Source organism: Pan paniscus, chromosome 16, assembly GCF_029289425.2.
Source record: "Pan paniscus chromosome 16, NHGRI_mPanPan1-v2.0_pri, whole genome shotgun sequence".
NCBI lineage: Eukaryota > Metazoa > Chordata > Mammalia > Primates > Hominidae > Pan > Pan paniscus.
In genome coordinates this window covers 46,407,682-46,427,585 of record NC_073265.2, presented here as the reverse complement: position 1 = coordinate 46,427,585, position 19,904 = coordinate 46,407,682, and the positions used below count along the sequence as shown (strand labels likewise).

At 37.9% G+C, this 19,904-nt stretch overlaps 1 protein-coding gene across 8 annotated transcripts in view; it reads right to left on the bottom strand.

The window, feature by feature from the left end:
- The window catches only part of TCF12 (transcription factor 12), a 371,464-nt gene that overhangs the window by 123,021 nt on the left and 228,539 nt on the right, over positions 1–19,904 (bottom strand). For all 8 annotated transcript variants that reach the window (XM_003827877.8, XM_008953204.7, XM_003827878.7 and 5 more), the window contains one exon: positions 693–757. In XM_003827877.8, the coding sequence (XP_003827925.1) occupies positions 693–757 (65 nt within the window). The remainder of the gene's footprint in view (positions 1–692; positions 758–19,904) is intronic.

Sequence of the window (19,904 nt, the reverse complement as noted above, 5' to 3'; positions counted from 1 at the left end):
AAACCGGCTCACATGCCCATGCCTGAAATTAGGGTGGGCCCTCATGTAGAGCACGCAGATGGCAGAAAACAAATTTAATATGTTCTGCCTTTCCTTTCTATTCTTTTTGGCTTGATTCTGATGGGAATCTGCAGGTGAATTGTGTGTTCAGGATTCTCAGTCTAAAGATATGAGGAAAAAGGCAGAAAAGATGCCCATTAGCAGAAGCACAAAATGCTAGAGAAGGTGGGAGAGTTGAAACAAAGATTCCAAGTCAGGGAGGGTGTGAAGCCTAAAAATTTGTTAGATGCAGGATTGAAAACAAAATACTTGCAATATTAATGATCAGTTTGACATTACAGGATATTTAAGCTATGCAGATCAATCATATATTCTATATGTACCACCAATTACATTTTCTGTGAGAAAATATGCAAAAAAATTTCTCAGAAATGACAGGCATTTTGGAAAGCGGTAGCTTTGTTTCCAGTTAAAATGGAGGTGGGTTATGAAAATCTTTGATGATAAAGACAGCCTGGCAAACTGGGGAACTGAAACAATTTTAAGCAAAGAGAGCAAAAAAACAACACTTAGTTACAAATTAAACAAACAGTAGTGAAATAAATTGGATAATTTCTATCTCATCTATTAATAGAGCCTTTATTTATGTGTTTAAAAACCATCTCATTGCTTTTTTTAATCATTAAACTTACTTGACAGCCTGGTAATCCAGTATCTCTGCTGTACAGGGAAAATGAGCCTCTCTCTGATGTTTTTCCTATAAAACAAAGAAATTAACTTTATATAAAACCCTTCATTTATTGACAGACAATCAAACTTCTAGACTATTCATGGTAATTATATTGCAGTTTTAAAATAGAAAGAACAAATTAGAAATAAGAGGATACAATTCAATAATTTGTAAAACTTGCTATCACTTCAGTCAGTCTGAGTCAAATTCTGGGCAGGATGTAGTGACTCATGTCTGTAATCTCAGCACTTTGGGAGGCTGAGGTGGGAGGACTGCTTTAGTCCAGTAGCTCAAGACTAGCGTGGGCAATAGTGAAGCCTCTCTACAAAAAATAAAAAATTAGCATGGTGATATATGCCTGTATTCCCAGCTACTCAGGAGGCTGAGGTGGGAGGATCACTTGAGCTATATAAAGTAGCATGTAAATACTTTATTTTCAACGTATAGTATTTTAAAACACATTTAAAAGAATGAAAAAGACATTTATATAGCCAACAATATGATACATGTACCCATTAGTTAGAATGTTTTCCCATGTTTGCTTCAGACTGAACCTTCTTCTCTTCTTTCTCTCTCAAAAATTAATACAGTATTGGGCCAGGCACAGTGGCTCACGCCTGTAATCCCAGCACTTTGGGAGGCGAAGGCGGGCGGATCACGAGGTCAGGAGATCAAGACCATCCTGGCTAACAAGGTGAAACCCCGTCTCTACTAAAAATACAAAAAATTAGCCAGGCATGGTGGTATGCGCCTGTAGTCCCAGCTACTCAGGAGGCTGAGGCAGGAGAATCACTTGAACCCAGGAGGCGGAGGTTGCAGTGAGCCAAGATCACAACACTGCACTCTAGCCTGGGTGACAGAACAAGACTCCGCCTCAAAAAAAAAAAAAAATTAATACAGTATAGACATAGCTCAAACCACACCTCTGGATAACCATTATCATAATAATGATGTGCATGATTACCATGTATGTTTTATACTCTTAAATATATATTCATGTTCTTGAACAATATACATTACTGTTTGCATTTAATATATTTAAACAGATGGAATTACATGGTATTTATCTTGAAACCTGTATTTCCATATATTATGTTTTTGAGCTGTGTGTTGATAACAGATCCCTAGTTTGAGCATCTTTACTGCTATACAATGTTCCATTATATAAATAAAACCAGTTTATATATTTCCCTACGGAAAGATAGTTTTTATATCTTTTTGTCATGAGCAATATTGAAACAAATATCCTTGCACATCTCGTGTACACACACACACACACACACAGACATACATTCCTTCAGGATAGACACAAAGAAGGGAAACTGGTAGATTAAAGGATGCGAACTTTCAGCTTTATAGGCATTGATTGCCTTATTATTCTCAGAAGTCACCACGCCCATTTATATTCTTCCCAGCAACATGTAAGAATTCTTGCTGTGGCGGGGGGCAGTGGCTCACGCCTGCAATCCCAGCACTTTGGGAGGCCGAGGCGGGCGGATAACCTGAGGTCAGGAGTTCAAGACCAGCGTGGCCAAAATGGTGAAACCTCATTTCTACTATAAATACAAAAATTAGCCAAGTGTGGTGGCACACGCCTGTTAGCCCAGCTACTCGAGAAGCTGAGGCAAGAGAATCATTTGAACCCAGGAGGCAGAGGTTGTGGTCAGCCAAGATCGTGCCATTGTACTCCAGCCTGGGTGACAGGGTGAGACTCGTCTCAAAACAAAACAAAAAAGAAAAAAAAAATTCTTATTGTGACTATACCCACTGATACGGTTTGGCTGTGTCCTCACCCAAATCTCACCTTGAATTGTAGATCCCATAATCCCGACATGTCGTGGGAGGGACCTGGTGGGAGGTAACTGAATCATGGAGGCGGTTACCCCCATGCTGCTGTTCTTATGATAGTTGAGTTCTCACAAGATCTGATGATTTTATAAGGGGTTTTTCCCCTTTTGCTCGGTACTTCTCCTTGCTGCTGCCATGTGAAGGAGGACATTTTTGCTTCCCCTTCTGCCATGACTGTAAGTTTCCTGAGGTCTCCCCAGCCATGTTGAACTGTGAGTCAATTAAACCTCTTTCCTTTATAAATTACACAGTCTTGGGTTATGTCTTTATTAGCAGCGTGAGAACGAACTAATACACCCACAGTTCAAAACTTTCATGGCCAAGTATCAGTAATAGTATGGGCCAGTTCTTGAGGGAGAATGGATGTTAAGTCTCACAGCGTTAACAATTAACAGTAGGGTACTCACTCATTTGTATTCAATATACTAAATGAATTTGCAAATGTGGTATTTTTGAGGCTCGGTAACTAAGGCCCCCAAACATGGTGCTTTGACATGCTGGATTGAAGCAGCAGCCTCAAGGTCTCTCTAAGTCATGCCCTCTCCACCAGACCCCTCCCCACAATCTTCTGTTTTTTGCAAAGCACAGAATGAAGTTGTTCTCTGAAATTCCCTATCTATTTAGAAACCGGACCTGCCAAAGAAGAACACAATTACCTTCCCTGAGTTTCAGTAATTCCTTCTATGCCAGTCATTCTAAGTTGGCAGTTCCCTTCAGTCTCTGCCATCTTCTTGTTCCAAGAGGATTTCTCATCCATTTTGATTACATGCAGGGAAGGCTGTGTATGTCAGAATTGCAAGTGTACAATCCTTTAATGGTTTTATTTTGTAGTAACTAGTTTTATTGAATTAATTCATTTATTTATTTTGAGACAAGGTCTCGCTCTGTCATACAGGCTAGAGCACAGTTACATAATTACAGCTCACCGCAGCCTCCAACTTCTGGGCTCAAGCAATCCTCCCACCTCAGCCTCCCAAGTAGCTGGAACCATAGGCGTTTGCCAACATGCCTAATTTTTTAAAATTTCAGTTTCAATAGAGACAGGGTCTCACAGTATGGCCTAGGCTGGTCTCAAACTCCTGGGCTCAAGCAACCCTCCTACCTCAGCCTTCCAAAGTGTTGACGTTACAGGTATGAGCTACCATGGTGGCCTAGCATTATTATTTCAAGGATTATTTTGCATATCTAAAGGGTTAATAGATGTCAGATTTAGAGTTGTAAAACTTCTACGTCAATTAGTCAGCATGACATGTATACTTTAATGAAAATGATACTCGTCTATTTCTAAGGTTTTTAAAAATAATTATGTATCACATAAATAAACAATTTTGAACATCCTATTCACCTGTAGAGTTTTTTTTAATTAGTGAACTACATTTTTTATTTTTTATTTTTTTTGAGACGGAGTCTCACTCTGTCACCCAGGCTGGAGTGCAATGGCATGGTCTCGGCTCACTGCAACCTCCACCTCCTGGGTTGGAGTGATTCTCCTGCCTCAGCCTCCCAAGTAGCTGGGACTACAGGGGCGTGCCACCACACCCGGCAAATTTTTGTATTTTCAGTCGAGATGGGGTTTCACTATGTTGGCCAGGCTGGTCTTGAACTCCTGACCTCGTGATCTGCCCACCTGGGCCTCTCAAAGTGCTGGGATTACAGGCGTGAGCCACCACACTCCATCACAAGTTAATACTGTATTGTATTTTGAATCAAATGTCCTAGTAAGAACTCTTAAAAAAAAAAGTTGAAGTGGAAAAAGGAACAAGGTTAAAGGTGAATATTAGCTCTGTTTTTAATAATGTACAGCTTTTAAATACAATCTTAATTATCTGTGTCGAGGCTACCCATATGACAGATCATTTTTAAAAACCTAAAGTTTTAAACTTACTTTCCTGTGCTTATTAAAATTCCTAAAATTCCTTATCCTTTCATAAAGGACATTGAATTCAAAGAGAATGAAAACTAATTTTACATAAGCTGAAGATGTTACAAAGTAAAAGTTTCTTCTGAAATGAAAGTTGATAGCTTATTTTCAAAATGATACTTAATCTATTCAAATAAGATTTTGAACTGTAAATACATTTTTATTTCACCTTTCATTTATTAGAAAGTAGTTATTTTCTTAAGGACTTATAAGTTTGAGTATCCTTGAAATAAAATAATGCATACTCAGTCTAAGACTTAGGACGCATTCATTTTTAATTCTTTCAAAATTACTTTTCACAAGAACTATTTTCATGAATTAAAATTAATCATATACATTATCTTTCTTTTATCTCAGGCATCTGACAACAAAAATCTCTGGCTACTGTATTAAGGGTTTCTACCAACCTTTTTTTTTTTTTAACATAAATATACATAAATGAAGTATAGACAATTTTAACCAGTCAACTTCAGCTGAAAACAGTTTAAGAACTACTAATAATGTAACATATATCTAATTTTCCTTGAAGCACCTATGAAAAAATTATTACAAAGAATTCTCTGGGATAGTCTAATACAGGGTTTTTACTACACTCTTGTGTTGCGGGGGTGTGAGTGTGTATAGGTATCGGTGTGTGCACATGTGCATGGGCCTCTTGGGCGGACTTCTCAGAATCATGATTATAAATGTACAAAACAAAATGTAAGTATTTTAATGTACAATGACACGTAATCATCAAAATGTTCTTTTAAAAACCTCACATTTCCTGTAATTTATTAACACATTAATAAGATTTAGCAGCAGGACTAATAATAATTTGAAAGCATAAATAATAGCTTAAGATATCTGCAACAATTATAATATGAAAATATCTATTGTTCTACTGTGACAAAAACTGTAGGTACTGTCTGGATTATTTTGTTATCCTTATTCAAAATGGAAGGCCATGCTAAATTTCACTTAGAGACTGGTAAAAATAAAGATGACAATTTTTTCCCATTCAAGTTCACTGATTTTCCTTCTGTCCTGGGATTCTCTGGACTCCAGGTTAAGAAACCCAACTCTAGTAGAATAGCAACATATTATTGGAAAATATACAAGAATAAGACATATATATGTATATTAAACCATCAGACACATAACTTGTGTGCAAAGGTATTTTAAGTAGCTAAATTACATGGTTTACATTAACTACATTCAGCATTTTCTGACCTAAACTAAAAATTGCTCAAGAAATGACAGATAATTCTGACTAATTTATACAGTATTTAAAACATTTATTCAAGAAACAGCAAATGACTGAAGTTCAAGAAATTATTTTCTCCAGACTCATAAACTCTTAGAGGCATTAGTTACCCTAACAAATATTCTCAGACTTAAAAAAAAAAGTTATCTTGCTCTCTACCACTAATATACTTAAGTTATAACCTTTCAATGCTTACAGAAATACAAACTAATGCTATTATTTTGACATAAGATACAATCGGCAGTCACAGTGAAGGTGGGAGTGGACAGGCACAGTTCTACATTCCCATTTCTCCCCATCTCAATTACAAATATCCAAACATTGACTGGACAGAAGAATCTAAGATCCATACATTCCATCAAACATTTATGGGCTAGTCACTGACAGATGAAGAGGTTAGGAGATGAGTAAGACACAAGCTTCTGGCCAGGTGCTGTGGCTCATGCCTGTAATCCCAGCACTTAGGGAGGCTGAGGTGGGAGGACTGCTAGAGCTCAGGAGTTCAAGACCAGCCTGGGCAACATAGTGAGACCTGACCTTTATAAAAAATAAAAAAAAAAAACTTAGCTGGGCATGGTGGTGCATACCTGTAGTCACAGGAGACTGAGGTGGGAGGACTGCTTGAACCTGGGAGTTTGAGGCCGCAATGAGCTATGATCATGCCACTGCATTTCAGCCTAGGAGACAGAGTGAGACCCTGCCTCAAAAAACAAAAAACAAAACACAAACAAAAAAAACCCCACAAGCTCTACCCTCAATAGGTGCCAAACAATGAAAAAGCTTATAGCCTACTGGATGACCAAGTTTTAGAAGTACTGCTACATTTGTTAGACATTTAGCTCTTTTTAGTGACAGAAATCTAGTATTTGATAATATATATTTACTAAAAATACCGCAAAGGTTAGAAGGTGCCTGATGTGGTTTGTGTGCCCACCCAAATCTCATCTAGAACTGTAGTTTCCATAATCCCCACGTCGTGGGAGGGACCTGGTGGGAGGTAATCGAACCACGGGGGTGGTTACCTCCATGCTGTCCTTATGATGGTGAGTTCTCATGAGATCTGATGGTTTTATAAGGGACTTTTTCCCCCTTTGCTCTGCACTTTTCCATGCTGCCACCACGTGAAGAAGGATGTGTTTGCTTCTCCTTCCACCATGATTTAAGTTTCCTGAGGCCTCTCCAGCCATGCTGAACTGTGAGTCAATTAAACCTCTTTCCTTTAAAAATTACCCAGTCCCAGGTATGTCTTCATTAGCAACCTGAGAGCAGATTAGCCACAATCCACACTTGGAGAATGGTGTTCAGTTTCACTCTGCCTTCAACACCCAAATTTAGACCAAAGCAATTCTACAATACTCTCATGGTGTGTGCTCTGTTGTTATCAATAGAAAATAATGTATTGATGAGGAAACAGACAGAGATAATGATATTATGGAATATAAAGCCTGCTCAGCATTTCTTTCTGCAGCAGTCCAGTAAATACCTAAAAATTTCCAGACAAGTTTATTAGTTTCAGTGAATAGATACTATTCAAGAAACAATTGTTGCCTTCACAACAGTACAAAATAGAATAGCTTCTCTATTTGTATGGAAGCCAACATTATTTCTGTTCATTTTTGTAAGACATTCTGATTTGCATTCATAAATTTGAATTCAGCATATTTTACACAGAAAAACTCCATGTGTTATAATTTAAGTAGTTCGTATTAGACTGGTTTTTCTTAAAAGCTAAAAGCTTAACCTAGAAACAATTCCTGGATGTTTCAAAAAAGTTAATGAGATCAACATTACTATGTTCAAAATGAAATATTTCAATGTGTAAGTCATGTGAGCTTTTCCATATTTACTTTTCAGAGAAACAATATGAAATCCTTACATAGGCAAATCTAAATATTTGTGCACAAATCTAAATCTGATGACAGTTTTATGAGCAGACTATCCTCCTCCCCCTTGAGTGTCTTTGAAAACTCATTATTTACCTAACCTTTTTGCTCGTGGAGAACCTGCTCCTCTTTTGTGGGCAAATCCTATTAAAATATCATACAATTTGAATCATACTAACCATCTGGAGAAACACAAACTGCTAACTTACAAAGTGGGCAAACCTGCAATGCCATAGAGTATGAGAGCAAAGACCTGGGAATTCTGATTACTGGATTCGTCTCTTAGCTCTTGCTTCGCTCTCATTGAGTCAACTAGGAAAGTAACATGTCGCTTAACATCAATGACCCCACTCAGTCTTTTAGGAAAATCAACCAAATAACATGTACCTCACACAGACCCTGCACAGTTTAATTAATAAACTATTCAGAAATTCTTGTCTAGAAGATACTGTCAGAATTATAGACTTTATTTTGGTAGTAATCTGCTCAAATGTACAGAAAAAGAATCTAAAAAGGATCTTAATTGACCAGATTTTTTGTTTTTAAAGAAAAGAGAAAGGGGATTTTTAAATAAACGCTTGCCTATTTTCTTCACAACAATTTGTTTAAGCATTATTGGCTAACATTTGTGCCAACCACACTGCTGGCTACAGTGAAGATGCTTAAATACCTAGTGCCAACAGGCACAGCTGCTGGACTCTCTATGCCCTCCTCTTGTTCACTCCATGCCAAATTACTCACACAGCTATGAATGATGAGGCAGCAGCATAGGAAAATGCCAAGTGTGAGTGAGATTAGTGATAAACCACAGGATCCCTATAGAGGTCAGTGATTAGCAAGTTCCCAGTTGTAATCACTTTTCTAACCCAGCCTTTATCTCATCACATATGCCATCTTAATTTTGCACCAGCTTCCTGTGATGTGCATCAGAACTGTAAGCAGCTTCCCAATCAATAATTCTGGCAGAAGTGCTAAAATGCCAATGGAGCATCCTATTACCCTAATAAAAGCACACAGTCAGACCTGGGCAATTTGAATAGGCTTTATAAATGACTTTCTAGGCTGGGTGCACTGGCTCGTATCTGTAATCCCAGCACTTTGAGAGGCCGAGGCTGTGGATCACTTGAGCCCAGGAGTTCGAGACCAGCCTGGGCAACATGGCAAAGACCCAACTCTACAAAAAATACAAAAAATCAGCTGGGCATGGTGGTACACACCTGTAGTCCCAGCTACCAGGGGGGCTGAGATGGGAGAATCACCTGAGCCCAGGAAGTCGAGGCTGCAGTGAGTCCACTGAATTCCAGCCTAAGCAACAGAGTGAGATACTGTCTCAAAGAAAAAAAAAGAAAAAGAAAAAGAAACGACTTTCTGAGACTTTAAAATCTGTGATGAAGTATTCTAGGATGCAAAACATTCACCAACTCAACTACCCTTCCTCATGCTCTCCACTTCTCTCCCCTTAACATCAGATTTGCAAATTAAATATAAATAGGTGAGGATGAGAAGGTTTATAGAAAACAGTTTACATTTCCATCATTAGAATGGCCAGAAGAGAACATTAAAATGCACAATTCAATTTGAGAGGGTGAGGTGGGTGGGTAGTAAAAAATTCTAAATGAATGAACGGGGAAGAATTTTGATCAATTTCAGTCACTGACCAGAACATTCTGGGCCTGGCACGGTGGCTAATGCCTGTAATCCCAGCACTTTGGGAGTCTAAGGTGGGCGGATCACCTGAGGTCAGGAGTTCAAGACCAGCCTAGCCAACATGGTGAAACCCCATCTCTACTAAAAATACAAAAATTAGCTCGGTGTAGTGGCGCACAACTGTGGTCCCAGCTACTCGGGAGGCTGAGGCAGGAGAATCTCTTGAACCCAGAAGGTGGAGGTTGCAGTGAGCCAAGATCGAGCCACTGTACTCCAGCCTGGGTGGTGACATAGCAAGACTCCGACTCAAAAAAGGAAAAAAAAAAAAAAAAAAAAAGAAGTAAACTATAATTAAAGGTAGCTCAAAATCTAATTTCCACTTTGGAATCACTTTTCTTAACAGTTGTATATTCTAAATTGTCCTTGATAACATAATTTACATCTGTATTGCACTGTTGCTTTGCCTAAAGTTCAGAATATGAATATTTTTCTTAATGTCACCACATTTCCCCAACCACATGTTGTTTAGAATTTAGAAATAAAGACATTTTCATTTTTTATAGCAAGTCAAAAGATTACAGAACTAGGGGAGCTGTTTTTCAGGAAAAAAAAAAAACCCATCATGAATGTGTACTCTTTAAAAATAATCAAGTCACCTTGGTGTCTTAATGTTTATCTCATTCTTAAAAAATGATTTAAAATAATTTAATGGTTTACAACTTTCTAAGGACTACATAAACTGAGCTAATCATTCAATGCCTTAACCCTATTTACTCCACTTACTCCAAAACAAAGAAAAAGAAAGTCAAGTAACAATCACATCACCAAGTAATTTGGGGGAAGATAGAGGGAACAAATTATCAAATACATCTACTTTTGGCATCTCATTTCCTTCCTGACATTAATGTATCTCAGTATTCACACACTTAAATAATTTACTCCTTCTGACACACTGACTCTGTTTCCACCAAATCCTTGTATCAATGCTCGTCTAAGAAATTTCTTGCATTATACAATGATAAGCAGAACATTAGGCTCACTGTTGCTAAATCCCATTATTACCTCACATCTTTTTTGTATTTTGACTATTTAATTTAGACCATGACCTTACCAGGCAAGGTCAGTGTTTAACTCTGTTTTTTATGGCACCCAGGGACCAGAAGGCAGATGCCACTTGTTCAGAGAACACTGGTCTGGAATTCTAGACTTGTGTTGTTTGCGTGCCAGGGACAGATTCTACTCCAAGCCTCCATCTATGGCATAAAGCCATATGAAGGCAGAGAGACAGCTTAAGAGAACTGTGCTCTAAAATAGTGTATAATAAATGATTGTTAATTAGCCAGTTCCCCTGACAGCAAGAATTGGAAGAGAAGGAAAGAAACTAGTCAATGGAACTGCTACCATTCATCAACTATTTGGTCATAAACAGGCCAACGGAATGAAACAAACATGGAAATAAGAGTCAAGAGGATCTATTTCTGTCTCTGATGTGAACTAGCTATGTGAGATACATAAGTCATTAAACCTTTCTAGACCTCAGTTTTTTTTACCTAAAAAATAGAGTGGGGTGGGGCAAGTGTGGATTAGATGATTTCTTTTAATGTCCCATGAAACTGATATGCTCATCAACTCTTTGCTATTAATAAGACATACCCTTCTGGTGGAACATTAATTTGGACACTGCACATAGTAAAAAGGATAAGCTGCTAAAAATATAGGGATTTTTGTAATAAAGATGATGTACAGTTATAAAACCAAAGTGTAAACACTTGTTTAATACATTTTGAGACATTTAGCTGTGAATATATTTGCTGAATACAGCAAACTGAAGTCAGTATATTTAAAATTACCAAGACTTAATTCTATTCAGATTAAGAAAAACAAAATGTCAATAAAATTTTTTACTGAGACTCAACAGCCTCTACCTATGTAATACAGAAACGAAGCACATTTTGTACACTTTGTGTATAAAGAAAATACATAAATAGCCATCAAATGGTAACTATTTCATTTTGTTGAAACACATGGAGAAAGCCCAGAAGAGAGCCTTAAATCCCATTTAGGTTCTACTAAGACTGTATGCATGTGTTTTATGTTCTCATTTATTTATGAATGACAGGGTCTTGATCTGTTGTCCAGGCTGGAATGCAGTGGCGCTCGATAGCCTTGAACTCTTGGGTTCAATCCTCCTGCTTCAGCCTTCCAAGTAGCTAGGACTACAGGCACACACACCCACATAGGTTAATTTTAAAACATTTTTGTAGAGATGGGGTCTCTTATGTTGCCCAGGCTGGTCTTGAACTCCTGGCCTCAGGTCAGCCTCCCACCTCAGTCTCTCAAAGTGATGGGATTACAGGGGTGAGCCACCATGCCTGGCCTGCTAAGACTTAAATATGGTTCTTGCTACATGAGGATAAAATATGACATGTTCAATTTTCATTGAGCTGTCTCCACTATTGCAATTTACTGCCATCCTATGTTTGAGTTTGAAAATAGGTAAAGGCCAGTCTCAACTTCTTGATGGGTCATAATTCAAAGTTCATTTGTGAGTAAGGCATAACTCAAAATAAAAATCTTACATATTAACTCATTATAACTGGATACACAAGTAAATTCAGGTCACAGTGTGTCAGAATAGAATATTTGCTGAATGGAGGAATGAGGAATGAAGGATGGAAGGAAAAAATGAAGGAAGGAAGAAAAGAAAAAAATCCCAACATTCTGTAACAATAAATTAGAGAGAAGGCATGGGGTAATGGTAATGAATGAAGACTCTAGATGTAGACTAACCAGGTTTAAATTCCCACTTTGTTGCTTATTATCAGTATTACCTAACAGCTCTGTCCCTTAGTTGCCTCATCTGTGAAACAAGGATAAAAATAGTTCTACCTCACTGGGTTTTTTGTGAGGATAAAATGTATTAACATCTTAAGTGCATGAAACAGTGACAAACAAGGGGTGATTAAATTTTAGTTATTATTTTTGAACAGAAATGTACTGACTAGAAAATACATTTGACTATATTATACAATACTATATTGACTATATATATCTTAAATATTCATGCTTAAGGACAAAGTCTTAATTAGAAGAGAAAAAAATTAGATTCTAGGCAAAGAATTTAAAGGAAACTTTTGGATACTTTCAGAGGTTTTAAAATTCTTTATGCCTTTCATTTCATTAAAATTTAACGGCGTCACTCTTCTTAGCATTAATGAATGGGTAACTGGATCTCTTTGTATACATAGCCATAATCTGTTCACAACTGAAAAAAACGAAGATTCACCAAAGAAAGTATGCAAGACCAGAAAAGGTGGTAGAGAGAGCTGAGAAGTCGAAACATAAAAGAACAGTCTAAAATGAATTTCAACAGAGTTTTAGATTTTGTAACATAGAGGAAAAAGGGTAGATATGTTTGAATATAATCTTTAGCCTGCCTATTCCTTGTTCCCTAAGGTTTGGGCAAAGTGGTTTTAGGGGAGCACCTTGGGTCTGATGGTCTCAAGTTTAGTAACTTTAGTAACAACCAAGATAGCTTGGTTGTTGTTTGAAGCTCACGGCGGAAAGAAGGGCAAACCATTTTTATTCAGTAAAAAGGAGCGCCAGGGTTAGCAGTGTGTAAACAGATGTTAAGTAGTTCACTATTTAAATGTTTTCATCTAGCGAAGACCCTATTCTTAAAATTATGTGCAAAAACCACTGGAAAACAGAGAATGAAAAAAGCCAAATGCTTGTTTCCTCTATCTCTTGGTATCTCTCTGTTTCATTTTGAAAATTTGCATTCTATTACTGATATGGCTGGATTTAAGTCTGCCATTTTCTTATATGTCTACTATTTATCTCATTTGTTGTTTGTTCTTTTATCTTTCTCAAACTTCTTTTTTCTTTTCTTTTTTTTTTTAAAGACACAGGGTCTTCTTCTGTCACCCAGGGTGGAATGCAATGGCGTGATCACAGCTCACTGCAACCTTGAACTCTTGGGCTGAGATCCTCCCATGTCAGCTGCCCAAGTAGCTAAGACTATACCTGGTTTTTTTTTTTTGGAGAGACAGTCTTGCTATGTTGCCCCAGCTGGTCTGGAACTCCTGCCCTCAAGCAATCCTCCCACCTCCCCAAGTGTTGGGATTACAGGTATGAGCCACTATGCCCAGCTCTCAGCCTGCTTTTAGATTGAGCATTCCATTTAATAGCCACTATTGGTAGATAAGTTACATTTCTTAATTTCTTAGCAATTGCCCTCAGTTTACAATATACATCTTTAACAGAGTCTACCTTCCAAAATCCTTCCTCCCATCTTTTACATTACTGTTATATATTTTATAAAACCGACAATATAATGTACTAATTTTGCTTTAGACAGTTATTTCACCGTGTAATTTAAAAGGATGAAACGTATGTCTTTTATATTTACTTTCATTATTACCATTTCTGGAGCTCTCATTTCTTTGTATAGACCATGGGTTGGCACACTATGACTCATGGCCTGCTTCCTGTTTTTGTAAATAAAGTTTTACTGGAAAACAGCCATGCTCACTTGTTTATGTACTGTTCATAGTTGCTTTTGTGCTACAATGGCAGAGTTGAGTAGTTGTGACAGAAACTGTCTGACCCACAAAGCCTAAAATATGTAATATCTGGCTCTCTATGAAAAAAGTTTGCGGAGTCTTGGTGCAGATCCAAGTTTCTGTCTGGAGTGACATTCCCCCTGCTTGAAGAACTTACTCCAACAGTTATTGTAGTCTGCTGGGAATGGATTTTCTCAGATTTTCATATATCTAGAAGTCTTTATCCTCTTTTTTAAGAAAATATTTTCAACAGATAAATAATTCTGGGTTGACACAGTTTTAAAAATTGTAATACATTAGAGATATCACTATCATCTTGCCTGCAAAGTTTCTGAAGAGAAGTCTGCTGTAGTTTATCTTTGTTGTTCTATACATGATGTGTTTTTTTTTCTGCCTCTGGTTGTCTTCAAGATTTTCTCATCTTTGGTTTTCAGCACTTTAAATATGTCTAAGGGAATATGTGTGGTGTGTGTGTGTGTGTGGAGGGGAGTTCTTGTTGATTCTTAAATCTTGCATCTATGGTTTGATGTCTTTCATTGCTTTTGGGAAATTCTTGGCCATTATCTCTTCAAATATTTCTTCTGCATTATTATTTATCCCTCTCACTCTGAAACTTTAAGCATACACATATTAGACTGATACTGTCCTGCAGCTCTGATCTTTTTTCATTTTTTTTCTCTTTGTGTTTTAGTTTGGATAATTTATACTGGCCTATATTCAAGTTCACCCATTTCTTCAGCAACTGGGTTGTCTACTGATGACCACAAAGGAATTATTTACCTGTTTTTTTTTTTATTACTACCATTTCAACTTGACTCATTATTTCCATCTATCAGCTAAATTCCCCATTAATTCATGCATGCTATGTTTCCCACTAGATCCTTTCAATATCTTAGCCAGAGCTATTTTCAAATCTTTGTCTGATAGTTCCAATAACAGGGCCACCTGTGAGTCTTGTTTTGTTAACTGTTTTGCCTCTTGAAAATATTTGTTTTGTTTTTCTCTTGCTTATGTGTGTGACTTATAATTTTGATGGATGCAGGATACTGTGGGTAGAACAGTAGTATATTTAGGCCTGGAAGTGGGTATGCCTCTTTCCATATAAGGACTTTAGAGTGAGAAATTCAGACAATCAGTTAGGAGTTTAGCTTGGTGTGACTGTTGCTGTGATGACTCTGAGTTTACCAGAGGCTTCCACTCCCTCTAGTGATCACCTGTTGTGCCTAGTGTTTAGCACGTGGCTGGGGTGCTGTAAAACTTTTCTGTTAGCATTTCATCCTCAGCTTATAACAGATGCTATAAACCTGTGCTTGAGAGTGGGTCTATCTTCAAGCTTTTGCCCCTGCCCCAGTGGCAGATTGCTATTGCTTAGTACTCCTTAGGCTTGTGACGGAGGTAGTTCTCTGCTGTTTTAGTTCAGCCTCAGTACTTACAGAAACTGTGTGCTTGGGCCTCTTTGAAGGGTTCAAAAAAGTTAAAAGTTTGTAGTTTACCAGGCTTTTTTTTTTTTGAGACAGAGTCTCATTGTCGCCAGGGTGGAGTGCAGTGGCACAGTGGCATGATCTCGGCTCACTGCAACCTCCACCTCCTGGGTTCAAACGATTCTCCTGCCTCAGCCTTCCAAGGAGCTGGGACTACATGCGTGCGCCACCACACCCGGCTAATTTTTGTATTTTTAGTAGAGACAGGGTTTCACCATGTTGGCCAGGATGGTCTCGATCTCTTGATCTCATGATCTGTCCTCCTTGGCCTCTCAACGTGCTGAGATTACAGGCGTGAGCCACCGTGCCTGGCCAAAAGCAGCATTCTTTATAGTTTTCCACACCCTAGATAGAAGCTGGAGGTCCTCTGATCTTCATTTTGGATAGTTTCTGTTTCTATGCCTACAAATTCACTGATTTTTTTCTTCTGAAGTGAATAAGCTGCAGTTAATATCATCCAGTGTATTTTTCATTTCAGATACTGTATTTTTCTTCTCTCTAGAAATGACATTTAGGGGGCTGGGTGTGGTGGCTCACACATATAATCCCAGCAACTCAGGGGACGAAGGCAGGAGAATGGCTTGAGGCTGGGAGTTTAAGACCAGCCTGGGCAACATAGTAAGACCCTGTCTCTAAAAAAAAAAAAAAAAATTGGCCAGGCATGGTGCATCCTTGTAGTACTAGCTACTTGGGAGGGTGAAGCAGGAGGATCACTTGATCCAATAGTTCAAGGTTACAGTGAGCTATGATCACTCCACTGCACCCTAGCCTGTGTAACAGAGAGAGACCTGCCTCCAAAAAAGGAGAAAAAAGGGGAAAGGGGAAAGGGGAAAAGGGAAAGGAAAAGGAAAAGGGGAGGGGAAGGGAAGAAGGAAGGAAGGAAGGAAGGAAGGAAGGAAGGAAGGAAGGAAGGAAGGAAGGAAGGAAGGGACAGAGGGGGAGAGGCAGGGAGGGAGGGAGGGAAAAGAGGTAAATAAATAAATTCCGTTTTTTTCATAGCATTCATTATCCCTACATCTTATTCATTATTTTCTTCTATATTCTTGAGCTATCAAGCGTATTTATAAAAGCCATTTTAACATCTTTGCTTGATTACATCATCTCTCTAATTTCCTGGACTCTTGTTTCTACTGATTACTTTTTCTCTGGGTTACAGGGTACATTTTTTTCTTGTTCTTTTCATGCTAGTAATTTTTAAGTCAATGCCAGACCTTAAAATGTTTGTATTTTTGGGTGCTAGATTTTGCTGTATTCCTTCAAAGAATGTCAGACTTTGTTCTGGCAAGCAGTTAAGTGACTTGGAATCAGTTTGCTCCTTTTCCAGGTTTGCCTTTAATATTTCTAACAGTGGGTCAAGAACACCCTTTAGTCCAGGTCTAATTCAGCACCACCAACACAATACCCTTTTGAAGACTACACATGCCCTGTTAATTATGAGATCTTTCCACTTTGGTTCATTGGAGGAAGAATTATTCCCAGCTTTGTGTGAGCTTTCCCTGGTCTCAAGTTGTTTCCTCTCATGCATATACATGCATGTACATGTCAGTACTTGGCCAAAGACTTGGAACCAAACTCTAAAGATCTTGAGCTCCCTTGCTCTCTCTCTGCTCCTTCCTTTTTACCCTATAAATCCTAGTCCCATAGCTTCTCTGAATTCTGATTTTTGTCTTCTCAACTCACAAAGACTGCCAGGCTGCGTTTGATTATCTCGTTGTCTTTTTGCTGTGGCCCAGAATCTTCCTACAGGCAGTGAGAGAGTGGGGGTAACTTCAGGACTCACCTTGTTTTCCTGCTCTCACGGAGTGCCTACTGTCAAATGTCTGAAAAGTAATGATTTAGTTAGGACCACTATGAAACTTCCTAAGGATTTTATACCTCTTAGAAACCCTTTCACACACCCCCTTTAAAGGAAAAAAATAAAAAAGCTTTCTCCTAGTCTTTCTCTAGCAAACCCATTTTTACAGATCAGAAAAAGATAGAACATAACAAAACTTGACTTCTGTAAATAATCAGACTTTCCAACAAACAAAGACTGCTTAGAGTAGTGCATGAGGTAGAAGATAACCTGAAAAGATGGATCTACATTTGCTACTATCTTTACTTTTTGGAGTAGCCTAAATTAAAAACATCCTACTCAGCGAGACTGTACCATAATAGATAATGGGTTTGATAAACTCTTGGACAATCTAAAAACTTTGTTAAACTACCTCTGTTTTTATGATATTGTGCTCTCTTATTTCCAACATTAGACGTTTTATTTCTAAAATACTTTGAATTCCACTAAGTCTGCTGACATATTTGAATTTAGAACAAACTGCTCTAAGAATATGATCTCCTGTACTAACTACACACATAGCTATTTCTAAAAGGTTAAAAGGCTGGCAATTTTCCAGTTCTTTCTCATCATTTCAGTTATGAAATACAATGTCCAGTTCCTAGTTCTCTTCTATTTTCTTTGGCATGTTGTGACCAGTTCTCCAAATTCAGTATCATGTATTTTGTTGTGTAGGTCTTTAATTCCTGGCCCCAACCCTTGCCCACATACATATACTCTAAATATATGCTACAGATAACCACAGGGCATGAAAAATACTGGTGAAAATTACTATTATTAAATTTTACTGCTTCTTAGAGGTTTGTCTCTCACTATGCAAGCTACGTCATATTTACATTTATTTTGACACTTTTATATTCAATTTAAAAAGTCACTGATTTCATTAAAATATTTTGACAAACTATATGCTAACTAACAGTAAAATTTATACTGAAAAATCTTAAAGCACTCCTGTTCTTTCTCCGAGGGATTTGTATATCCTGGCAATGTAAACATAGATTTAAGACTATACCTAGACCCATCTCACGTGGGAAAACTGGTCACGCTGTTGTTAGTTATAATGCTTGTAAGTACATTTGAGCTTTCTGTTGTTGTTGAGATGAGGTCTCATTCTGTTAACCAGGCTGCAGTGCAGTGGCACAGTCCTGGCTCACTGCAACCTCTACCTCCAGGCTCAAGCTATCCTCTCACCTCAACCTCCTGAGTAGCTGGGACCACAGGTGCACACCACCATGCCCAGCTAAATTTTGTATTTTGTATTTTTTTTTTTTGCCACGTCACCCAGGCTGGTCTCGAACTCCTAGACTCAAGTGATCCGCCCACCTCAGCCTCCCAAGTGTTGGGAATACAGGCATGAGCCACTGTGCCTGGCCATTTGAGCATTTTTTGAAAAAACAATTTTTGTAAACTTGTATTTTGTCATTTTCCTTGAACATTCCAACTTTCCAAGTTCCCTCCCACTGAAGGCTGCTGGTTTGGCTTCTTAGCCCTTCTGTATGAATTGTTCTCTTGTCACAGCATTAAGTCTGTGAGGGAAACTACACAATTTTTTTTTTTTTTAAACAAAGTCTTCCTCTGCTGCCCAGGCTGGAGTGCAGTGGTGTGATCATAGCTCATTCCAGCCTCCAAACCCTGGGTTCAGCCTTCAAATAGCTGGGACTACAGGTGCATTTGCATTTATTCAAATATTATTTCCTCAGAGAAGGGTTCTCTGACTAAACTATCTAAAATAACCCCACTCTAGCCTTTCTTTCTTTCTTTTTATTATACTGTTAACAAAAATCGACCTGGTAAAGTGGCTCACACCTGTAATCCCAGCACTTTGGAAGGCCAAGGTGGGAGGACGGCTTGAGCCCAGGAGTTTGACACCAGCCTGGGCAACATAGTGAGATCGTGTCTCCACAAATAATAATAATAAAAAATTAGCAGGGCATGGTGACGTGCACCTGTACTCCCAGCTATTCGAAGGCTGAGGTGAGAGGATTGTTGAGTCCAGGATTTGGAGGCTGAAATCAGCTGTGACCACACCACTGCACTCCAGCCTGGGCAGAAGAGCAAGACTTTGTTTAAAAAAAAAAAAAAAAAAGTCTAGTTTCCCTTGCAGAGATAATGAAACTTGGCCAGTAACCTTTGGTAAAACCATTATAACTCACAATTTCCCCTCTTCCTATTATAAAGTTTAGGAACTCTGCTTTAATTTGTATTGTCACTTTATCTACATTTTACTATCATTTTCCATATTTGTATTTTGCTATTATCACATATGTGATAACTGAACCCAAAACTCCTTTGCATTTTCTGTTCCTGTGACTGTCTCTTTCCATTCACAATTTTATAAAATATGCACAAGGATTTAACTGCACCTTTATAGGTTTTTTATTTTATACTTTCTGTTTTTTTCCCTAGAACACGCAATGATCTCACTTAGTGCTTTTATGGTAAGAGTTTATTTTGGGTAAAGCTTTAAAAAAAGTATAAAATGCTTTAAAATATTTCAATGAAAGATTATAGCAGATAAGCAGGATTAATTTAAAAAACAAACTATTTGGGGATCAGAAGTAGTTGTTTAATAGGATATAGGTTTAGAGTTCCCAAAAGATATCTTACGACTAAGGAAATAAATATAAAGATAGCTCTAAAGGGTTAGATGACTATTACACTGATGTTAAAAAATACCATGCTTACTGGAATTAAACTTTCTAGAAGTAATAAGCTTAATAACTGAATATATAGTTACATTGTTAGTATT